General features: G+C 29.4%; 1 protein-coding gene across 1 annotated transcript; it reads left to right on the top strand.

Annotated features, from left to right (window-relative positions):
- The first annotated feature begins 3,294 nt into the window (after positions 1-3,294).
- LOC119674052 lies at positions 3,295-3,748 on the top strand. Its single transcript, XM_038085174.1, has 2 exons — positions 3,295-3,518; positions 3,590-3,748. The coding sequence occupies exons 1-2, from the start codon at positions 3,300-3,302 to the stop codon at positions 3,746-3,748; spliced, it is 378 nt and encodes a 125-aa protein (XP_037941102.1). The 5' UTR covers positions 3,295-3,299.
- The last annotated feature ends 18,850 nt before the right edge of the window (positions 3,749-22,598 follow it).

Below are 22,598 nucleotides of genomic sequence, written 5' to 3'. Positions count from 1 at the left end.
AAAATAAACAACAGGAATTGCTTCACTACTGCCACAATTTCCGCTTTAATAAAGTAATTTAAAAAGAGAAAACGAAATTTTTGTGTAATTTCCTTACATAAATAACAATAAAAAGTGTGTAACTTCCAACTTTCGTAATTTAAATTTGATGAAATCTTATATACTCAACAATGAGTTCCGAAATGAATTTAGGCGATGAATTCGTGAATCACTTTAAAGTTGCGAGGAAAAATATTTTTATAACTTTAATATAATAATTTTATAAAAATATTATAAGCACATTTTGACTATTCATATTTAGTTAATGATTATATATATTCCCATTTAAAGTAAATAAAAGTAAAAAGTTTTCTGAGGTCATACTGAGACCGCCCATTGGACCCACAAATGGGCGGAAGTTTTCTTAATGTAAATAAGAAATAATCGAGCTGAACGATAACGCGTTTAATTTGCTTAATTTGCTGATTATGTATTCTATTCGAAATGCAAAGATATATATATAATATATGTAATTTGAATTTTGTTAGTTTCACTCTTCAAATATAATTTCACCTAACAAACAGGCTTATTATTAAGGAATTGAATATTAATTTAAAAAGAGAAATTAAAGGTCTCTAGATTATTCACAAGACTCATTATATATTACTAATTTAAAATTAATTAGCTAATTATAGAACTCAAGTTGCAAAATGGAAACAGATTCCTTATAATCAACTTCCTGAACTGCTTTAAAAACAGGAAATATTTCATTTTTTTTCTCCAATCTTGGCAATATCTTTGGAATTTTAATATATAATACATACTTTAAAAATATAATTTTTATATATAATATATATAAATGAAATGGTTTAGTATAACTTTCTGAAATGGTTCATTTTGTGGTTCACATTTCTAAACCATTTATTCAATTCAAAAACCTTAGAATGTCTAGCAACTTTTCTGAAATTATATATGCAAGATGTGCCACCTTAGATGCAGCCAGGTATATGAACCGATGTCGTAATCTTGAGGTATGCCTGAAGAAATTTTTCACAATATTTAAAAATGTAAATACAAACAATTGGATAATGAGAGAGGAAAGCATATGGAGTGATGCATCCACCTAAAAGTATGCCCGTAAAAATATTTCCCAATATTTTCTAACACAACGACGGTCAATAAAATGGTGAATGAAAGATATGTTTATGAACATTTGTATTTTATTATATAATATTTTTTCATACGAAGAGCGACTAATATTTGCTTGATTTTGTGAGTTTAAAAAATTAGCTAGTGTAATTAGCGATAATACTGAATATCGACAGTTATATAGTATATTTGCTCTTTTACAAAACCGCTCTTTTTCACGGCGAAAAAGCACAATGAAAGGTGCCACCTTTCATAAAATAGGCTTACCAAGCACTTCACTAAAACTACTTGAAAGGCCCTAAAAGAATCTCAATATCCTCTTAGGTTATCTTAGTAAAAAATTTTTAATTGTAGTACACTCCTCTCGAGTTAAAAAATGTATTCATAATTTTACATATTTATCTGTCTTACATAGTAGTCTTCTTTTTTTGGTGCCAGATCATAAATGCAAATTTAGATTCAATAGAAATTTATAATCTTTTTTGTGTAATGGTAAGGATTCATAACACAATATAAGTATTGAAAATAAGAGCAAAAGAAAAATAATATAATTTAAAAATAATGCAATATTATAATTAAAATAAATATGTTTAATAAGTTAATTCAATAATTATTAATAATAATTAATAAGTTAATTAATTTAATAATTATTGCAATTTTAATATGAATGAATGTGAAATTACACGCTGAATAATGACATTTTAATGACTACAAGTCTTTCATTTTTATTAACACCCATAAAGCACCCCCTCCATCATGATATACAACTGTCCGAAGCTATTAACTAATATAGCCAGAGTTCAGCAGTACAATTAAATTATGAATAATATAAAGTTACTCTATCTTCTATCTTTTTATGAGCTTTCTAGCGTCAGCATTGCAGTAATAAGTATTTTGTACTTCATATGAATTATTTTAAATTTTATTAATGAAAAATTTTATTTAAACTGAAAATCAAATCCAAAAAGCTTTATTCACATATTAATATTCTTCACAATAATGATAATTATAACTAAATATAATTATATCAGTAATTAATTTATAAAGTAATTACAATACGAAAAATTTCTCACGCAAGGAATAATGTGCACAGCGGATTAAGAACATTGCAATACAATTTTTTGATCCAAAATATAGATAATCCAAAATCCAAAGTCGCATTTAGTAAACTACAAACTTTTTCAGAAACAGATTATTGTATCTTTTTCACAGTAAGTCTGAAGGGAAAGACAATGAAAGCACTTTTTGTTTGACCTGCGCTGTTCAAGCGTTTCCACCTTATCGAGTAATTATTCATGACAGAAACAATGGGTGACGGAATAGTTTGCATTAAAATGTTGTATCGACGACACAATAAATTTCGCAATATTTTACTGTCTTTCTTGACATATTACTCAATAGGCATTGGAATAACTTCATATTTTTATAATTTCCAGGAGCGTCTTTATAAACAAAATGTGTTCACACGTTGCTTGGCACTTCTTTCCAATATCTTAACATTGGTTTTTCTACCCATCATAGTCTACGATAGTATATTTGAACTGAACTCTAAAGATTGGACACCACTAATGATTAGCAGCTATGCCAGCTCAATGATAATATATGTCTTGAACATAATCTACGTAATCCTTTATCGGCAAAAGCGGCAACAAGCAGAACTTAGACTTCTACAGCAAATGCTCGACTTTTACTACAAGCAAATGCAATATATACCATTGAACAAACATATCGACAGACGTTTTAATAAATTAGTTTTCATCAAATACGCCTTTATGATATACACATTTGTAACATCAACGATATTTACTTACCAGATTATCACAACAAGGACATGGTATACAGCAATCACTATGTTCGTCTTCAATAATTTCGACAATATATTATATGTTACATTGTTTGCCTACTTTTTGGGCATGTGGTACATTTGCCGTGGTCTATACTGCATAAATGAGCAACTACGTCAACTTTTAAAAGAACTAAGATCCATCTCAAGCTCTACCGGAACTAACAATCCATACCAAATTCAACGGTTGGACAGCTTCCAAGTAAAGTTAAGTGCCAAAATAACGCAACTACTCCGTCTGCATTGGCAGTTGATCAGCTTTATAAGTAATTTAAATAAAATCTATCGGTTTCATGTGCTCGCCGTACGTATTACCTGCCTAACTTGGATGGTGGCACTGAATTATTACGGAGTTGTTTATATGTTTCGAGTCAGAAGTTTAACAATTTGGGTTATATACGGCGCAACCTATTTTTTGAGTATGTCAATAAAATTGTATCTTGTTGATTTAATATGTGAAATGACTGTGAAGGCAAGACATGAAACGGCTGATATACTGAAGGAATTCAACGAAATTGTTCTGGAATCAAATGCGTTACATAAATCGGTAAAGTATATAAATCAGGTATAAATTATTCATAGATATTGTTTAATTTTTTTTTTTGTTGAATATTTTAGTGTGAACAGTTTGGATTGCAAGTTTGCTGCTTCGACACTGATATAGACTTATGTGGAATGTTTTCTATGAACAGATCTCTCTTCTTTAAGGGAGAAGCAAAAATAGTTTCCTACACCATCGTTTTGCTACAATTTCATCTAACTTTGGGTGAGAAATGAAAACATCATATAACTAATAATGTTAATGTTAATTGTCAATAAAAAATTTTTTATGTACAATTTAAGGTTTTTTTTTTTTCAAATAAGAAATTTATTCTTTTCAGAACTATAGTTTAAAATTTATTCGATTATTATAAAAAAATTTTCTTAAGATAACGACTTAAATTGCACATATATACTCTTGAATGAATACATGTTCCAGAGAAAATACATTACAATAACCATAAAAGAACAAATGCAGCCATAGCAATGCAGAATAATTCTCTCTAATGAGTGAGAGAATAGAGCCTCCTTGAAATGGTTAAGATTATGACTACTGAATATAATGATGATAAAAATCGAATATTACAAAAAAAAATTAGAAAAAAAAACATAGTATTTGTATGAAACAGAAAACCTATTCTATATATTTTTGTTAAAAAACTTTCAGTTTTTATTGCCAGGTAGCGCTTTAAAAATTGAATCCCTTATTAACATTCTCTCCACATTTCAATGTTATAGCTTGTCATTTGTAAAAACCACGTTATCGAGATCACATATGCGTTATCAAACTACAACTCATCTTCACACACTGCCATCCTTATTCCTTAACGAATATATTCGAACAGGTATTGAAACTGCGAAATTTTGATCATTGAAACTTCTTCTGAATTAAATAATTCATGAAAATACTTTAAGAAATGCATTTTAGTTGCCGAAAAGAAATATTAAAATAATCGAATGCAGCTCTGTTTTAAAAATTAGATCAAGGGCTGGTGTTATAAGTGCGTTTCAGTCAATGGATGATCTTTTAAAGGGGACCATAAAGATTATCAAGAATCAGCCTTTCTTTTCAATTTTCCAAATAAGTTCCTAAAATTTTTGAATCCAGTTGGTATAATTTATTAATTTATTATAATTTATTATTATAATATAAATTTATAATAATACTGGAGTACTAACGGTGCACTGTGCCATTACGTCTATGTTCCAACGGTGGCGAGTATAGGCGCACCTATGCTCCATTGTGCCTATGCTCCAACGGTGGCGAGTTGCAACAAGTGGATTATGCAGGAGTTGCCAAGATGAAGAGGAGGTAGAATCTATCAAACACTTCCTGTGTCTCTGTCCAGGACTTCAGACAAGACGACTTCAATGAATGCAAACTTATCGGATCTCGTTAACTTCATCTGGAAAACCAAGTGGTTTAACTACGATTACAAAGGTTAGAAACTCGCCTCTCCCGGCAAAATTTTTGAGTGCATCACAATGGGCAATATATGCCTCCGAGTGGAGAACTGTCAGCACGCACCTTCCGAACCTAACTTCATTTTTAAATACCTTGATTGACTTATTTTTCTTCTTGAAGTTAGTAATTGTTAACTCATTTTTAACTTAAAGTATAATACTCCTACAAAAAGATAAAAAATGTTTATTAAAGTGGCAACACTCTTTTAAGCGCTCCAAGCGTAGGGTTAACACATAAAATATTAACGACATATCGTCAAAGTAAATTTGTTTTGTCTTTATGGAATCAATAAAAAGGAAAGCCGTAAATAAACACAGTTAAACACAATAGCAGATTATGGACTTCCGCAAAAGACTAAACCGTAAAATGCCATAAAACAGTATTTTTATATGGAACTAATACACAAGAACAATTTAACCGTCTGCAGTGAATACAGTATCTCATCGCTGTCGGAGACATTTGCTGCAGTGATGAAAATAAGGGAATGAGATAAAAAATATGCAGGATGTGTTATATAGTAATTTTGTCAGCAACGTTAAATAACATTCCCTTCAATTTCTTTATGCCAATATTTGATTATTTTTTTGTTTTCTTGGTTTCAAGCTACAAACACAAATTGGAAGTACTAAGTCCATTTACGAAACTGGATTTCATATTTATGGATAAGCGACGTTTAGTTGTGCAGCATAGGAGCAACGTTAACATATTTACGATATTTTCTTCTATGCGCTCAAAGAGAAAAACGTATACCGTAAAATTGATGAAGCATAAAAATAAAAATTCATTGCCAAATCACAATCAACTTATGATAATCGCCCACATCAAAGAACCAAAGTACCATTGACGTGGAAAGAAAGAAGCAACTTTACATCACAACCACAACAAGCATGAAATCTGTACGTAACTTCAACGGATGTAGTATGTACCTAGGATACGACTGCGACGCATGGTCACGTCGTTCTATGTAAAATCCTATTGGTATTACCACTGCTACAGCTGCTGGAGCTGATGGTTACCAGCGTAAAATTGTATACAGAACAATTTACTTCACTGGGCTTAAAGCGCACTTGACTTGTCATTTCCGGTTGCCTGATGTGCTGGTATCCGCTCTTTTCTTACTATTTGCTATACATTTTCTTTGTTACTTAAATAAATCATAAATAAAGTCAGTTCATCATTTAAAGAGCTGCTTTGCAACAAAACACCTAAAGAGGACGAAAAGATATTTGAAGTACTTTTAAAATTTAAGTTGGTACTCGTATTATTAGAACCATTGATCACTTTTCAAAAGCGCTTTATAAGTATATATTCAATACTAATTACCTAACCTAAAAAAGTATCTAATAAAAAATTTTAATAAAATTAATATATATCTTATTTATGATATAATTTACTAATAGTTTCGTGGATTCAATAGATTTAAATTACAAAAAAAGTTAACCAATTCTCAATCAACCAATAAAACTTAAGTTCAAAAATTAAAATCTCAAAATAAGAGGAAATTTAAAAACTATCTTATGTCTTATACTATCTTATATATTATAAAATATATTTGAAGAAAGATAAAATTTTATTTCAAAAATCTTATGTTGTTTTTTGTGATGTATTATTACTGACGTCTTTAATCTTCTCTTCATTTCCGTTTTAAGCATCCTACAGCTATGAGGTTACATCAATTTCGATATTTATTACAGAATATTTTTAAGCATATCACAGATTATATCTTCCATTTCAAAAACTATTGCAAATATTTCAAGAAATAATTTTCACAATAACAAACCAGTAAATGTATCTTACAGGATCACAAATACTCACAATAACAACAAATGTATTTCTGAAATTATCCTAATTAGAGATACAATTTTGAAATTACTATTTCCATTGTTAGTCTTACACGCAAATTAAAATACAGTTTCTTTCCCCTCATATACCATATTTAGTGCAACATGTGCACTATGTTTGCCAAAGTCGTTTAAGCTAAGTACATGCACAACTTGGTTTCACATCACTGTGGAGACGATTATGGTTTTTCCCAGAAAAGTATAACATCTAATATTTTGCATCTGTTACTGAGTGGATTGTTAACTTTTATGATGTCATTTCCTCTACTGCGAACATATTTGTGAATTGACTGCATGAAAGAGCTTCCGCAGTAACGCCACCTGAAAATGCATACAGAACTGCATGTGCCTGTACTTTTGGGTGAAACTGTAGGTGCACCACTGCAAGTCCGCATGACTACTTGTCGTACATGTGGGTGTGAGTGTTTGCTCAGCAAGGATTTGCTCATATTGCAACACAAAACAAGGACTCTGAATTGCACATTTTTTGCCATTTATGTTTGCAACATTTTCAAATGTACTTTAAAACGCTTTGAACAACTTTCTGAAACAACTACAAAAAATTAATCTTTTTTTCGAAAAACTCTCAAAAATGTATGCAAATGTCATAGCAGTTGACTTTGTTAAGCTGAGTGGGTTGAACACAAACAACTGAAAGTATGTTTTTTTGTGCTCTCCTTCCGTTTACCTTTTTCGAATAATCACATGGCTTCTTTTAGTAGCATTTAAACATGTTAACAATTAAAAAAGTGTTTAACAAATTTCATTTTGTATAAAAATTTAGTTAATAGGAAATCGCTATTCATCTACCTTAACACAGCCCATAATTCGCCAAAAGGTGATCAGTTGCTTTTTTATTCTTTTCCTCAAATGCCTATTCATTATCTCCAATGTAAGCATTGATATCATTGCATGCTTTGAATAAGTAAGTAGAGAATGCAATCTGGTCGAGGTCACACATAGAAGTGATAAGTTCCTAATAATACCAGATTAGTTCCCTTAAACGTAGTTAATAATAATACACATTACTTAAGATGTGTGTGCCATTTGCAAATAACAACAGATAATTAGTTCACTTTAACATCAGAGACGAACTTCAGTCCATCTAAACTCGCAGCTCCAAAGAAATTTGTTCAAGTTTTTGCAGAATCAAACACAAATAGACAGATGTTATAAGATTTCATTAATAACCGGTCTTTATATCCTGACACCGTCATTGCTAGCATGATTACTAGCATGATTCGATTAAACAACAACACAAATCATCTATTTTTTTTAAAGTAAGATTGGACATCGGCAACTTTAATGGCCCCATTTCACAACATGTGTTAATTTAGTTTTCTGTTTAGTCGTGTATACCGAAGAGGCCTATTTAGTTCTCTGCAAGTTTAGCGCCAATTTTAGAAATATTATATTTCCCTTTATGCCTTTATGACCTGTTTGACCTGGGTCAATCTGCCTATTCCATCCTTGTGCTGCTCAATATTTTTGGAAGATATCATACTAATGCAAGCTTTCGTAAAACAACAAATTTTTATCAAAATGGGTCTACATGTTAACATTTAGTGAGTATTGTATTTTGAAAATAAGTCAAAATGTTTTTTTTATAATAAAATAGAATAGAAAAAGAAAAGATATTATATCCGAATGAAACGGAAAACTGCGAATATGATTGATCATTTGCGCAGGTAAACAACCCTAACTGGAGAGAATACACTAATCGTTGCATATGATAGCCAAAATGTTACATGACGTGAATTTCTTGATATCGAACGAGTCACGAACTCCCTGATTATTAATCTCCAGCTCACTCACATGAAAGCCAGTCAGTTATAAAAAATATGACAAGAGATCTCATGTACTTACAAGCAAGGCTGACATTCAACATTCTTAGATAAACTCATTTGATCAAGATGATAACGCAAACCATAGTGATCCATAGGATGACCAATAACTTCTGTTTTGCCCTACTAAGAAATGACATCTTACTGAATTTATAAAGACGTAACATCTCTGATAATTACCCAAAGTATTGCATAACATTTTTCAGTTACAAACGATTTCGACATTAAAAACAATTGTGAACCAAGTTATTCCACAATAAAGCACGAGACCGCAGAATTGAATCGCTGATTTGGTTCTTGCGATATAATGCACGAACTAATTTTGATTGATTTCTATGTGACCATATATCTGACTGACAAAAACATTGTTTTTATTTGTCAGTTGCTGCAGCATGTCATAGCAGTTCACCAAAATTCTCGAAAAAACTTTGAAGAAGATAATAGTTTTACTACTGCTTGAGTTTCAGTGTACAGATATGACCGTCGTTTAACCCTCTGATTAGGTCATCTCTGGTGTAGCCTTCAAAGATGTGAATTTTAGCTTAGAATGCAATTTGTCTTACACGCGCTGGGTAAGAGCAAGTTTCTGGTGTGACAGAAGGACTACGATCTGGTTACGATCTTATGCTGTCGTATTGGATGCCACCTGTTGAAAGAACGTCCTTATATAAGAATAAACGTTGAAAAGTGAAGTTTGCTTTGGTTTTCCTAATAATTAATTTTGTAATTATTTAAAAAAAATAAGTCTTAATTAATTTTTAAACTGTTTACTCTGGCATTCGCACCAAGTCCTTCTTTTAGTTTTGATTTTCATTGTTAGATATTCAGTAAGTCTTTTCAGTTCCTAAGATAACAAGATAAAAGGAGTGTGTAACACTCATCATTCAATTATAATAAGTAAAAAAATATGGATATGGAAACTGTCTCATAATTGAGTTTTAATAGTTTAGAACAGAAAATTATTCTTTCTATATCTATTCTACACATTTACATCATCATTGGGAGAGATACACTTAACCTCACTGTGGACGATTTAAGAGCGTTAAGGCTTGAAATTATAGGGATTTGCGATGATAAATATATATAAACATAATGGCTGTTAGCATCAAAGTTTGTCTATTTAACCCAACACATCGCTCAAAGGTGTTTCTTTATTATAGAGAACTAGAGAACCCAGTTCCTTATTACACCTATCTTAAATAAAACAACTTTTCTCGGCTTTTTAATATATTATTAAATATTTAATTGCTGCCTTAAGACCTACAGACAAAATGAATTCATTATTTTTTTTTGTTTTGTTTAATTTAAGAAAAAACCCTTTGCAATGAAGATTACGAAAGTTTAGAACTTTTTTAATACTTGTACGTACTCGTACATACTATATATCACCCCGGGTTACATCGACCATATTTGATAACACAGAAAAAAAATAAATAAATAAATAAAAAAAATGAAAAGAACAAAATGGAGTAAAGATGTGAGAATAAAAACTCAGTAGGCAACGCAAAATAAGAGATAATCGCAATCTAAAGCGTTTATGAGGCCATCATTGCGAACACACGCACCGATAATAAAAATAAATTAACGACAACAAACTTTGTTATGCAAACAGCGAAAGATAAAAAGGCAAGGAAAATGTCAAAAAGAACTACAACAATCAACAGAAACAGAAACAGAAACAGAAAACAGAGAAAAAGATAGAAAGATAAAAATAATATACCACAAAAATTTTGCTTAAACATTTTTAGAATTTTTAAAAGTGACAACGGAAGGAAGCGGCGCCATGTTTCAGATATCAACGTAAACGCCGCAGGAAATCATGGACGCAACTCCAGCGAGCAGGAAAACAGTCAACCGACCAACCGATCCATTATCTACTTAAAGGTACTAAGATTGAAAACAGGTCGTCCATGGGTCGTAAGGCGGCGAACAAAGAGAGCAACAAAAAATTATGATTATTACCTTTTGTTCGTGATTTACCAAAACGGTGTACCCAACCAAAACGGAAACAATGAATAAACGGACGGACAGGCGCTCATGAGCCATGGACACGCATGCAAACAATACGTGGTGGTACAGCGTTCAAATTACACCAACACACATAATCATCCGGAAATATCTCTGAAACACAATGTATGAATGTATGGAAAAAGTACGTCCATTAACGAAATTTAATGAAGCTTAAAGCGATTATGAAAACATACTAGAAATGCTTTTAAAAGACATTAGAATACAAATTCGCTGCGAAGTATTTGTAAAGTACAATATTTTTCCTTAATAAACGAGGAAGGAATATTATTAATATACAAAAAAAAAAAATAATAAAAAAAACAAAAAAATTAACGTTGCCACATTCGCATACAATAACAAAAATAACAAATAGCATCAAGAATGAAATATGAACCCCATATCTTCGCATTTTCTTTCTTAAAGATTTTCCCATTTTCGTTTCATATCATATCCTATTTTCATATCAATTTTTATGCAAAATCGTTGCTTTCTGATTATTTTAATAATCTGCAGCAGCAGCTCACATTGCACTTTGTGCAACGTTCCTCCGCATGCAACATGTCGCCGCAAGGATAATGACATCGATGCTGACAACTCAACTCCGCGGCAATCATGCCATGCTCAGCGTAATGTTATTATGGCAATATGGCGGGTTTAATGGTTGTCAGCGTTCTTCATAATAAAGCATCCTGAAAGCACTTTTTAATTCGAACAGCACGCAGCAGGTGTCAATTCACTAAATTGCAATTGCTACAGCCCCAGCTCCAGCTGCATCCTGTCACGGTGCGCCTTTATGCATTTAATAAACTTAGAGCTGCGTAATGTTTCCAGCACAATTACAAATTCCTTTTTATTCTCAACTTGCAGAAAAAAATCTATTTGAGCTGCTTAGAGGTTAAAGCTTTCATTCACAGTTACTTTCAGCTACTCTTAACGGATGATGGTTTCGTTTTTATGCGAGGGTCGTACAATATCCTTAACCAAAATTGAGATGAGCTCAACTTTTATTATAAGAATTCCTAATTGAAAAGTGGTGGTGATGTAGCCAAGAAGAAAAGTTTCTTCAAGAAAATGGAATAATAGATTTTATACTTTCGTAATGCGCCGAAAGATGGCGGTGATGCAAGTCAAAAATTCTTTACTTTGGCATAAGAAATTATGCTTATTATATACATTAATGTAAAATTTAAACAAATTTAAGTAGATAAGAAAATAATTTTTACAAAATCTTATTTTGGATTTCAAAAGAAAAAAAGATATAATTAGTTATGATTCAGACAAAGTAAGCGCACCATTTTAAAAGATTTTGTCTAAATAAAAGTATTTTTCAATGTTCTTTAGGACAACTGAGACTGACGTTTTTAAAAAAGCTCAAAATATCAAAATCAACAATGATCGCTCCTTACATGCCACCAAATTACAATTTTAATCCACAACACTGAGTAAAATTGTATATTGAATGTGATTATCATTTTTATTAAGATCTAACATATAATCCAAGAGATTTTCGAATAAAGCATAATAGAGACCGATAACAAAAATGATATTCATCTGATAAAAAAAATGATGAACAATCGTTGATGAAAAGATAAATATTTATACTGATAAGTTAAAGTTTGGTAATTCTGGCTGAAATGAGGCCAAATGCTTCAGGAGGAGAAGAAGTCTACAGTAAGTAAGTAATTAAGTATTCTGGCTGAAAGGAGCAAGATATACTCGTACATTTATTGTTTACATAAACTACCGCTATTAAAGTTATATTTTTTAAATACTATCTAGGTGAGAGTTATAATTTCTAAATAACATTTAGGTGGAAATTACATTTCAAAATCACTTCTAAGTGGAAGTCACACTTCCCAAAGCACGATCAGGTGAAAGTTGTACTTCCAAATTCATATTAATGTGATACTCGTAGTTATGATTCCAAAGTATTTTGTAGTAATCTCTCATAAAATCTAGCTTAGGTAGAAGTTATATTTCCTGTGCATTATGCAGGTGAAAGTCACACTTCCTAAATATTGTCCAGTTGGAAATGATATTTTCTAAATCCTTACTCGGTTTTACTTCGTAAAAAATCACCAGAATATCAACTGAGAACACATAGAGAAGTGTATATGTTTTTGTTTTTTCATTGTTTGAAAGTTTTAAAAAAGTTAAGTAATGGAAACCACAATTACAATTAGTCTTCTTTTGAAAGTCTATTACAAATCCAAATTTAATATAGAAAACTCGTTAAGTAACAAAGTGGATTATATTAATTATAAAATTAGGTAGGTAGAACCAGGTGGAAATCAAAAATCTATATGTAGGTTGAGTTATTTTTTAAAATACTTTTAAAGGTGGTTTTTGTAACAGACCTTAGGGGAACTTGGATTTAGATCCTACGTGCCGTTATCCTAGTCCATACAACTGTATTATCGGAGTAATCTTATATGTGCTGGACTTTCTAGAATAGAACATTAAATATGTATACATAAATATTAAACTCGTGATTAATATAAGTGGTCCTAGTAGCTAAAACCTAATAAGATGTCATACAGCAAACTATACGTGTCTGAAATTTTTTAAGTTGAAATTTCAAAAAAGGTATTCCAAACATAAAACAGCGTAAATAAATTAGAGTTTTGCCCATTTCTAACATACAACTAGGAAGGTGTAATATAGTATATATATGGTGTGTATACATAAATGTTACCTTAGTAAGCAATTATATGCTTGCTAACAGCACTAAAATATTTTCAATACATATAAAAGCAAAAAGTTTTCAAGTGATTTAATGTGATTGACTACTTCTTTTTAATATATTACATATCTAGAGACTTAGTTCCGAATACATGTTACTAGCACTATCACTGGAATTTATCTTCGATATAAATCTGCTATAAAATGGTTCGCTTTCTTTTTTATTTCGATCTAAGCTATAAGGCTCCTACTAGAAGAGCATCTTTGACTTTATTAAAGGTACAAAATTATTCGATACTTGTCGTAACTTATACGACAATGTAATGGGCTACCAGACAAAAAACTTCTTGAAAAAGATATTAATCGTTGTTAAAACTTTGATATTATTCGAAACTTTCCGACAATTATACGGTAGCTCAATGGGCTACCAGGACTAGATGGAAATCAAATTTAATAACCAAGTGTATACGGAGACTCATTTAGGAAAAGTTTTATATATATTAAATCAAGGTTAAATAAAAATATAACTAAAATGGTGCGAAATATTTTAAATTTAGATTAAACTCCAAAAAATTCTTTGCATAAATCACTATTGATAACATAACCTAACTGCTGAATACAGACAAAATCTCTATATGTCCTATATTGGCGGTGGCTCCAATAATCGGGCTCTATCTTTTAAGCTAAAATTTATACAACTCTACATTTATTACGTTTCACTAATCTCAATTGCATTTTGTTTTTAAAATGCATTTAAATACATTTAAAAATCAAAAGTGAAATCATAGATCGTTAATTTTCCATCAAGTTAATCCAAAAACATATGATAATCCAAACATATGATACATTTGGAAGACCGGAAAATTTTTCTTCTCTTTATCTTAGATCTTATTGTACTAGATTTAGTCTTTTGCTGGATTATAAACCAGCAAAAAAAAGTATTAAATTAAATTATTTAATCATTTAAATATTAAAGTAAATATACAAATATGTAAATAAATAAAATAAAGTAAATATTAAATTATATATCATTTGTTTTTTGGATATTACATATATCAATTGATTTTAGTGATTACGTATAATCTTTTCATAAACATTATAATCAATAAAGCTTATTGCTTGACCTTTTCCTATACAATTTAGGTTTGTTATTCGCAGTAATCCATTGGCTCTGTCTAAGTAACACTCCATCGTTTACTGATCCGTCGCGTATCAGGCTTATCACAAATATGCAACTCAATAATATTTAATTACTATATATGCAAGTATCTTTATAAAGCATATTTGGATCAGTTTTTGATTTTCATTTTTAATTTAATATATTTTAATCGTAATTTCTATAAATTTTTTTTAATATATTTTAATTTGTTTTTGTATTACAATTTCGTATTATTTCAAACAAAACATTGTATGAGCTTAAAACTATTTATATATAAATGTTTTTAACACTCATGTAGTATTAAATAATTTGCTTAATATTATGTGTACTCAAAAATATTTTAAACTTTTATTTAATATTTTTCATTTTATTATCGTTTGTTGAATTACTCTATTTTAAATTTGCTAAATTGTATGAAATTTATCTACAAATCCCCAACATATGCTAAACTGTAGATTGTGTACAGTTTGATAAGCATTGGGATAATTCATACAAGCAAAACTAATCATACAAAAGAAACGTCAAAAACATATTTTCAGTGCTCAATCACATTGTTTTTGCATTTCTATTCCAAACATACATCAAAAGTAGGCAGCGCTTAATGACGTTCGCGGTGCAATTTCATTTATTGTACATAATAAAATAATAAATAAAAAGTACATTCGAAAGTGTACAGACCAAGTATAACAGAAAATTTATTTTTATTTTTCTAACATATAATAATTTAGTTTATTTAAGAAACCTAAACGCTTTATAAATAAGGTAAGTGCAAATGAAATGTGAATATTATTAGTGAAAATCTTAAAGATTTTCAGTGAAAGTTGTGAAGAATAACCCTTTCAAATTTGCACAATAGTTCTTAAAATGATGTAATATACACGATTTAATAAACTTAATGAAAATGCCATATTTCAATTAAAACTGATATGTGTGCTGTCATAGTGTTTTATCCATAAATGTGCGTGATGTATAGCGGCTGAAGTATACTATGTATGTACATAATCGTCCTCTTCAAGGCAAATGCACGTTGCTCATGTTAAAAAAATGTGTATGGCGTGATGTCTGGAAAAGCAATATGCGCGAATTTGTTGAAAAATATATAAATTTCAAAAAATTTCATTCATAAGTTTGTACTTTTCTGTTGAAAAATATGAAATACTTCTGTAATCTAAAGAAATGATTATGAAATTTGTATATAATGCGAAGTCACCAGACATCACAGGTCGTTAGAGCGATCCACTAAACGAAATGAGTAAGCGTAACACTACTCACTCAAACTGTAGACTATCGCGTGCATTGTGTGAATGAGTCGAAAAAAAAAAATTTTAAAAAAACGGTCGGTCAGTATGGGAAGCATTTGGTGCTACATTTTGCGGCCGTTATATGATAATAATAATTATTCGTTATTAAACGCATTTAAAATCAAAATATATGTGTGTAGTAGATGTGTAAATATTATTATAGTGTTTTTTATAGATTATTAAAAAATTTTAATTAATAAAGATTGTGAAAACGGATTTTTGAATATATTATGGGTAAATTAAGAACATAATTATGATTACCCGTTTATGCCAATTTAACAACAGATTTTAATAGAAAGTTATTCTGAAACATTTTGTCCCTAACACTAACACTGTATGTCAATATTGCCTACTTTTCGATTTATGGGAAAACAAATAGTCTACTTGTTTCTAGTTGTTCGTGTAAAGTAAAAATTGCATAAACTAGTTAGCGTAAGATGGCGTGTGTGTAATCAACATAAAAAGATTGCTACTTAAAAACTCAATATCTGAAGTAGTTAGCTATATAGGCATATGGCATAGTGAAACAATTGTTTAAAATGTTTAACTCTATTATAATCCGGGAAACCGATATCGCGACAGTTCACGCAAAAATGTAAATCATTCTGATTAATAATCTTTTTTATATATAATACATATTTAAATGTTTTTTCTATATTTTATGAAAAAATATAATAACTACGAAATTGTAGAGTATTCAACTAACGCTATTTATAATCATTTCTAGTTTTATGAGATACGAATTAAATTTTTTTTTAGAATAATCTATTAATTTGAATTAACCGATAATTAACACCATATGCTCTATAATCAACGTTTTTCAAATATAAAGCATTTCATACAGAATAAAAAATAATATCAACGTGAAATAATCGCTCACATTATTTATAAAAATTAAACAGAAACTGCACATATGTACATATATAACCTTTTTATCTTTCTCTACAATAGTATGATTTCCACAGTTAATTTATCTAATCTAGGTATTATTTTATCACAATTATATAACTTTTTTTCTTATAAATAAAAAAAAATTCAAGCGATTAATAGCTTCATTAATTATAGAATAATCCTATACAATTTTTTATCTAAACCAGTCTATAATTTTTATAGTATATATTAAATAAATTATATAATTATATTATTTATATTATTAGTTATATTAGACACTTCTGATAATTTTTTTCTAAAATAATTATAATTTTTCCAAATTATAAATACACTCTTTTAAACATTTTTTCTGTATGGTTAATAACATTAATGCATGTTTTTACTATTTTCTTAATGTTAATCAGTAAAAGAATTGCAAAGCTTTTAGCTTACGTAATTGAAGATAATCTCTTTACGTAAAGCGTGAAAGAATATTCAATAAGAATATTAAAGTTCCAGTTTTATAAGGCACTGAAAGCAGAGATGTAATCATCACCAGCGACTAAATTCTCCAAGGCTTTATCAACCATAGTCTTCGACCCAGCTTTGATATATTCTGTTCAAACGCAATACCCTATACCGTATTATGGTTCAATAGTAGACAATGATCCTAGCTTATATTTAAGACAATAGTACCTAACAAAAACTAATTATTGCTTATTAAATCTATTATATCTCATATATTATTTACAAGCGTTATATATTATCTTTTTTAAATGAAATGCTAATAAATTCTTAATTATATAAATTATATTTTTATCAGTAACTGGTATAAGTTTAAATAGCTTTTTAAAAAACTCATCATCAATAAACATTGAAAAAATCCAACTAAATAATGACAATAAATTGCATATTAAATATATAATCAAATAAATATGAATATTGATTTATGAACTTATAGCTTAAAGTTCTTATAGTGATTCCACAAATGCACTAAACAAATGTATTTATTTTATTTACAAAATATTACGCTTTCATGATCTAAATAAACAACTAAAGATAGTGTTTACTTCTCATTTAAATAAAGACTCTTCACCCATTATTCAAAACGGAAATTCTCACCGATCTGATTGATCGCAATGTTTTGTTTCCCATTAATTTGTTTAAATATAAAGAACTTTAAATAAAAATTTGGTTTGCATACTCATTGTTATTTTATATTTTCTATTTAAAATTTAAAATTTTCAATTTATTTGCATACCAACAATTATAAACAATAACCTATAAACAGAAGGAAGAATAGAGAGCAATCGCTTAGCAATTCATAAAATAAACAGAATTGAAAAATATATTCGCAAATCAATAGAGTTCGATCAGTAAGTAGCTTTTTACCCCTGAGTTTTAAAACTTTTTTTTTTTATTAATAAATTCTGAACTTTGGTCTTTGTTTGAAAAAGCGACAAATTGTTCCTACCGTTTGCAATTGCACCGCTGAAAACGTATTGGCGCAAAAGTCAATTGATCTAATCTCAAATGGTAAAAAAAAGTTTATGGCAACAATACTAATAAAGTGACAGAAAACGGTTTTTCTGTAGAATCATATATGACTGGAACTTGGGAAGCTTCGTACAAAGAGTAGAACGTCATCGTGCAACAACAACAAATTGTACATTTGATTAGAATCCAAGTTCGCACGTATTGAGTAATGTATAAAAAAAGTATTAACAAAACAAAAAAAGATTACAGAGCTAATGGATTCGAAGAAATACTTTAGGGTAGCGTAGCCAAAATGTCAACAAGCTTTCTACAGAAAGTTTTTTCAAGAACGCATGACAGTATTTTCCATGCTGTTAATTGTAATTCTACTGTACTTTCGTGGTCACTGCATTAAACATACATTCAAGTTAAATTGAGGACTGATGCTTGTGAAGCAATAATGCAAATGCAAAAACTATATACCTATAAGAAAATAATAAATTTGCAATTAAAATGACGTCTTGTCTTGGTTCTACCATATAGTGTTTAATAGCAAAGTATCATCATTGATCATCTGATCATTGATCTTGGACACACTTTACTACGCTTTTTATAATTTAATTTATGGATTACTTTAATGAGTAGTGAATATATATAAGACTTTTCTTGTATTTTCAATATAACTCCCTTAATCCAAATATCTCAGTAATTCGAATTAATCCCAACTTTAATCAATTCGGACTAGCAGAGTTCTATTTTATTTTAATTTTATAAATTATTTATTGTTTTTCAGTAGAACTATTTGTATGACGGATATATGAAGAACATAGTAAGTTAACTAAAAAATGAGAACATTGTCAATATCTAAATTGATTTATTGTAGTAAACGATATTGAAGATATTTTTAGTACCAAATTCTGAACTCAGGTTTATTGCTGGTAAAAAGAACTGCCTTGAGAAAGAAATTTAAAATACTTCGAAACTTCGGAGTATTTAATATATGAAAATATAAACTTATTGCCTAAACTTGTTTATATTTTATAAAAACAATTCTTTTTAAATTGTACATATACACATGAACCAAGTTTTATATGTTTTTATATAGGTTTTGACTTAAATACAAAAATATGCAACTTGGCTCTGTTTACACTTCCATAATGACATGTCGCTGTCTCCAATCAACAACAACGCGCTTATCAACATTTTATTACTTATTGGTTAAACGAAATTATATGAAAGCTATTTACTTTTTAAAACAATAACCTTTTGTTACCATTTTAATTATACTTGTGATTTTTATTACTTTTAATTTTCAACAACTTTTGAATTTTTAATTTCCATGTAATAATAAGCAACAAAAAATGTTGAGTATGTTAAAATGTTGACTAGAGACGCAGCAACATTTTGCTAGAAACATGTCGCACTTGAAATGCCTATTTAAAAAGTATTTATTTGTTCGTATTCTATTGCTAGGGAAATTTATATATATGAGTTTGTATTTTTATATTTTCACAATAACATTGATATCAAGCTGTGTTACACATTATACTAGAGAATCCCTTAATATACAATTAAAATAAAAACTTCACTAACAGTATAATTTATTTAAATATATATATTAAATAGACAATTTTTTATTATTTTACATTAAATATATTTACAACCCCAACCTTCGAATGTATTTCAATATGCACTCCACAAAAGTTTCTTGCTTTTTTGCACATTAAAGACTATATAGTATAATATATGTTTACGAGTGCATAGAGAGTAGCCCTCTCATAGCAACGGACACCACTGGGGCTACCTTCCGCAATCGCTGCGTATTTATATTCAGTCTTTGAACAATTTTCGTCAGTTTGGTGCGCTGATATCGGGTACTGATTTCCTAAACAAATCAATCGTTAAAAGTGTAAGAATTAAATATTTACATAAGAAGTTTCTGTTTAGAAAAGTTTTAAAAAATTAATCTTCATATATAATATAATTTTACTATTAGAAATAATCTTCTTTATGTGTGAACATTTTCATAACTTAAGTTATGCTATTACCACCTACTAAGCATATAAAGATTTTGTGAATAGTACATAAAAAGGTGTTAAAAATTTTGTAAACAAATACTTTGCAATAATTCAATTTTTAAGAAGATTTTCGTTTTCAAGTATTATTTTTCATAACTGATTAAAAACTAAATTATTTTTAAAAATTTTTACTTGATTGTCTTAGAGTTTTTATAAATAAATAAAATAGTTAGTTAGATGAAGTAGAGGGAGGAACGAATCCTCCTCAAATAGCTACGAAAGACGTTTTGAATCCACAATTAATCGTAATAATAGGTAGAAGACGGTCGAACAAAAACCAGCCAGAAGCATTTATAAAGACAAGAGTCTGGCCAATGCTAATACTGGAGATATCACTGAGTGTGTTAATATAACATAAATAACATAAAATTCTATTAAAAAACTTATTTTAAAGTACCATGAAGAACAATCACTATAGAACTCTACTCTACTAGTAGATATAAATATAAACATATATTGCTGCTACTTTTGTTGTTGTAACTCGGGTTATAACTCTTTTTCCTGTTAAACCCTCTTTTGAATGGTGACACCGCGATATAAGTTCAAAGTAGTGACAGCTCCTTAATTATGTGTGAGTTTAAAAATAGTACTGCTATCATTGTTATTGTAGCCCTTGTGGAAATTTCATAGTATTTTATGTGAACCCCGTGTTTTGCCTATCACTGTTATTATATCGCTTATGGGAACTCCCAATATTTTCTATACAACCCGCAATTCACTCAAAAGGGAAATATTTAATATCATTTTTAAACTTACCGTCTCTCTCTCTCTGATCTTCAGAGTCTAGTAATACGTGCGCAATTATCAGTACATTCATTATATTTTCAAAATATATATTGCAAAATATTTCTTTATATTTATATCTTCTAGATAAGCCCTTTTAAAACATTCTATCCAGTAACATTAGTACTTGTAAAATATGCAAGTACTATATATAAAAAATAGGTTTCTTAGTCACAATATAGCTAGATAAAATGCTATTTGCTTCTAACTTATTGATAAATATATCTTGGCTTATGGAAATTATTACACAAACAGAATTCTCTCTTCTCTAGAAATTTTTATTCAAAATAACACATGTGGTTTTGATTCTAGAAAAGAAATTAAAATAATGGACTATCAATGCCATATTATATCATATATTGTATTATAATAAATTATTATTAACAGAAAATAAAATTCTGTGAAATAGATAAAATTCAGAGTAGATGTGGATTCGACACTTCATTTAACCTAAATTTATGTATAAAAATATCATTAATTTCATTAAACAATACCTTAGTCTTATAAGAATGCAATTAATGTGCATTCTAGGAATATTGAATACATACATAAATATTTTACAAATTTTATAGGAAGTGCTTATAACAAAGTTCTCAAATTTTTAGAAATGGGCTACTGATTCTTGATAATTAACCTATTATATTACATTAAGAATGTTTATATTTTAAAAAAAAAGGTTATAAACATTGTTTTTACATAAAATTGAAAGCTTATTTACCATAGAACGATCTGATTTAAATCAAATATGCGCCTTTTTGTTCGATAAATTGTTGCCATTTTAAAAATAATATCATTATATATCCCTTATAGAAGTTCTCGTCCGTATTGGCAAAAAATAAAGACAGTCGATTTTAACAAGCCTCTCTTGAAGCGAATTTTTTCCAGAAAAATCCATCGTACGCCATGGACAGAGACAGATAATAATCACTTGGTGCCAGGTTTGGACTATAAAGTAGATGCTTAAGAACTTTCCAACCAAAATCCCGGTGCTTTTGGCGAGTCATTATCGATGTGGTTGGCCTAGCATTGTGCTTTTGGAATAAAATTTCTCTCCTATTGCTCAAAACTAGCCGTTTCTGGGTGATTGCTTCCTTTAGGGAGTCCAATTGTTGACAGTACAGTTTCGAGTTAAGAGTTTTGCCGTAGGATAGCAGCTAATAGTAGATGATTCCCTGTCAATCTCACCAAACATACAGTAAAACCTTCCTGACCGTCTGACCAATCGTTTCAGTTGTTTTATCACGATTCGGTCACGACCGTATTTGCTTGAAAACGGTCGTTGGTCATAAAATACCTAAGATCTTCAAAAGAACTTTTCCCTTGATTACTCACTATTCTGCTTCATTATTCTGTTGCAGAGTCTATGCTTCCGTGTCAATACAGAAGCATAGATATGTTGACCTATTGTCGGACAAAAGAGAGAGGAAGACATACTATGAAACTGGATCTACCCTATAATGATATTTGTCATGGTTGTGGCATACATAAACCTCAGTTCAGTCGATCTTTGGACTTACGTCATTAAAGTGGCCAAGTTTCTTCGTCTTGATCGTGCTTAATTTCAATTTAAGTCTCAAC

Source organism: Teleopsis dalmanni, chromosome 2, assembly GCF_002237135.1.
Source record: "Teleopsis dalmanni isolate 2A chromosome 2, ASM223713v2, whole genome shotgun sequence".
Classification (NCBI taxonomy): Eukaryota; Metazoa; Arthropoda; class Insecta; order Diptera; family Diopsidae; genus Teleopsis; species Teleopsis dalmanni.
This window is presented reverse-complemented; position numbering and strand designations above follow the sequence as displayed.

Excerpts from the sequence above, each read along its gene's own strand:
- LOC119674052 (XM_038085174.1), top strand. The coding sequence starts at position 3,300 with ATGGTGGCACTGAATTATTACGGAGTTGTTTATATGTTTCGAGTCAGA. Across the intron at positions 3,519-3,589 it reads CAAATGCGTTACATAAATCG|TGTGAACAGTTTGGATTGCA; the intron begins GTAAAGTATATA and ends TGAATATTTTAG.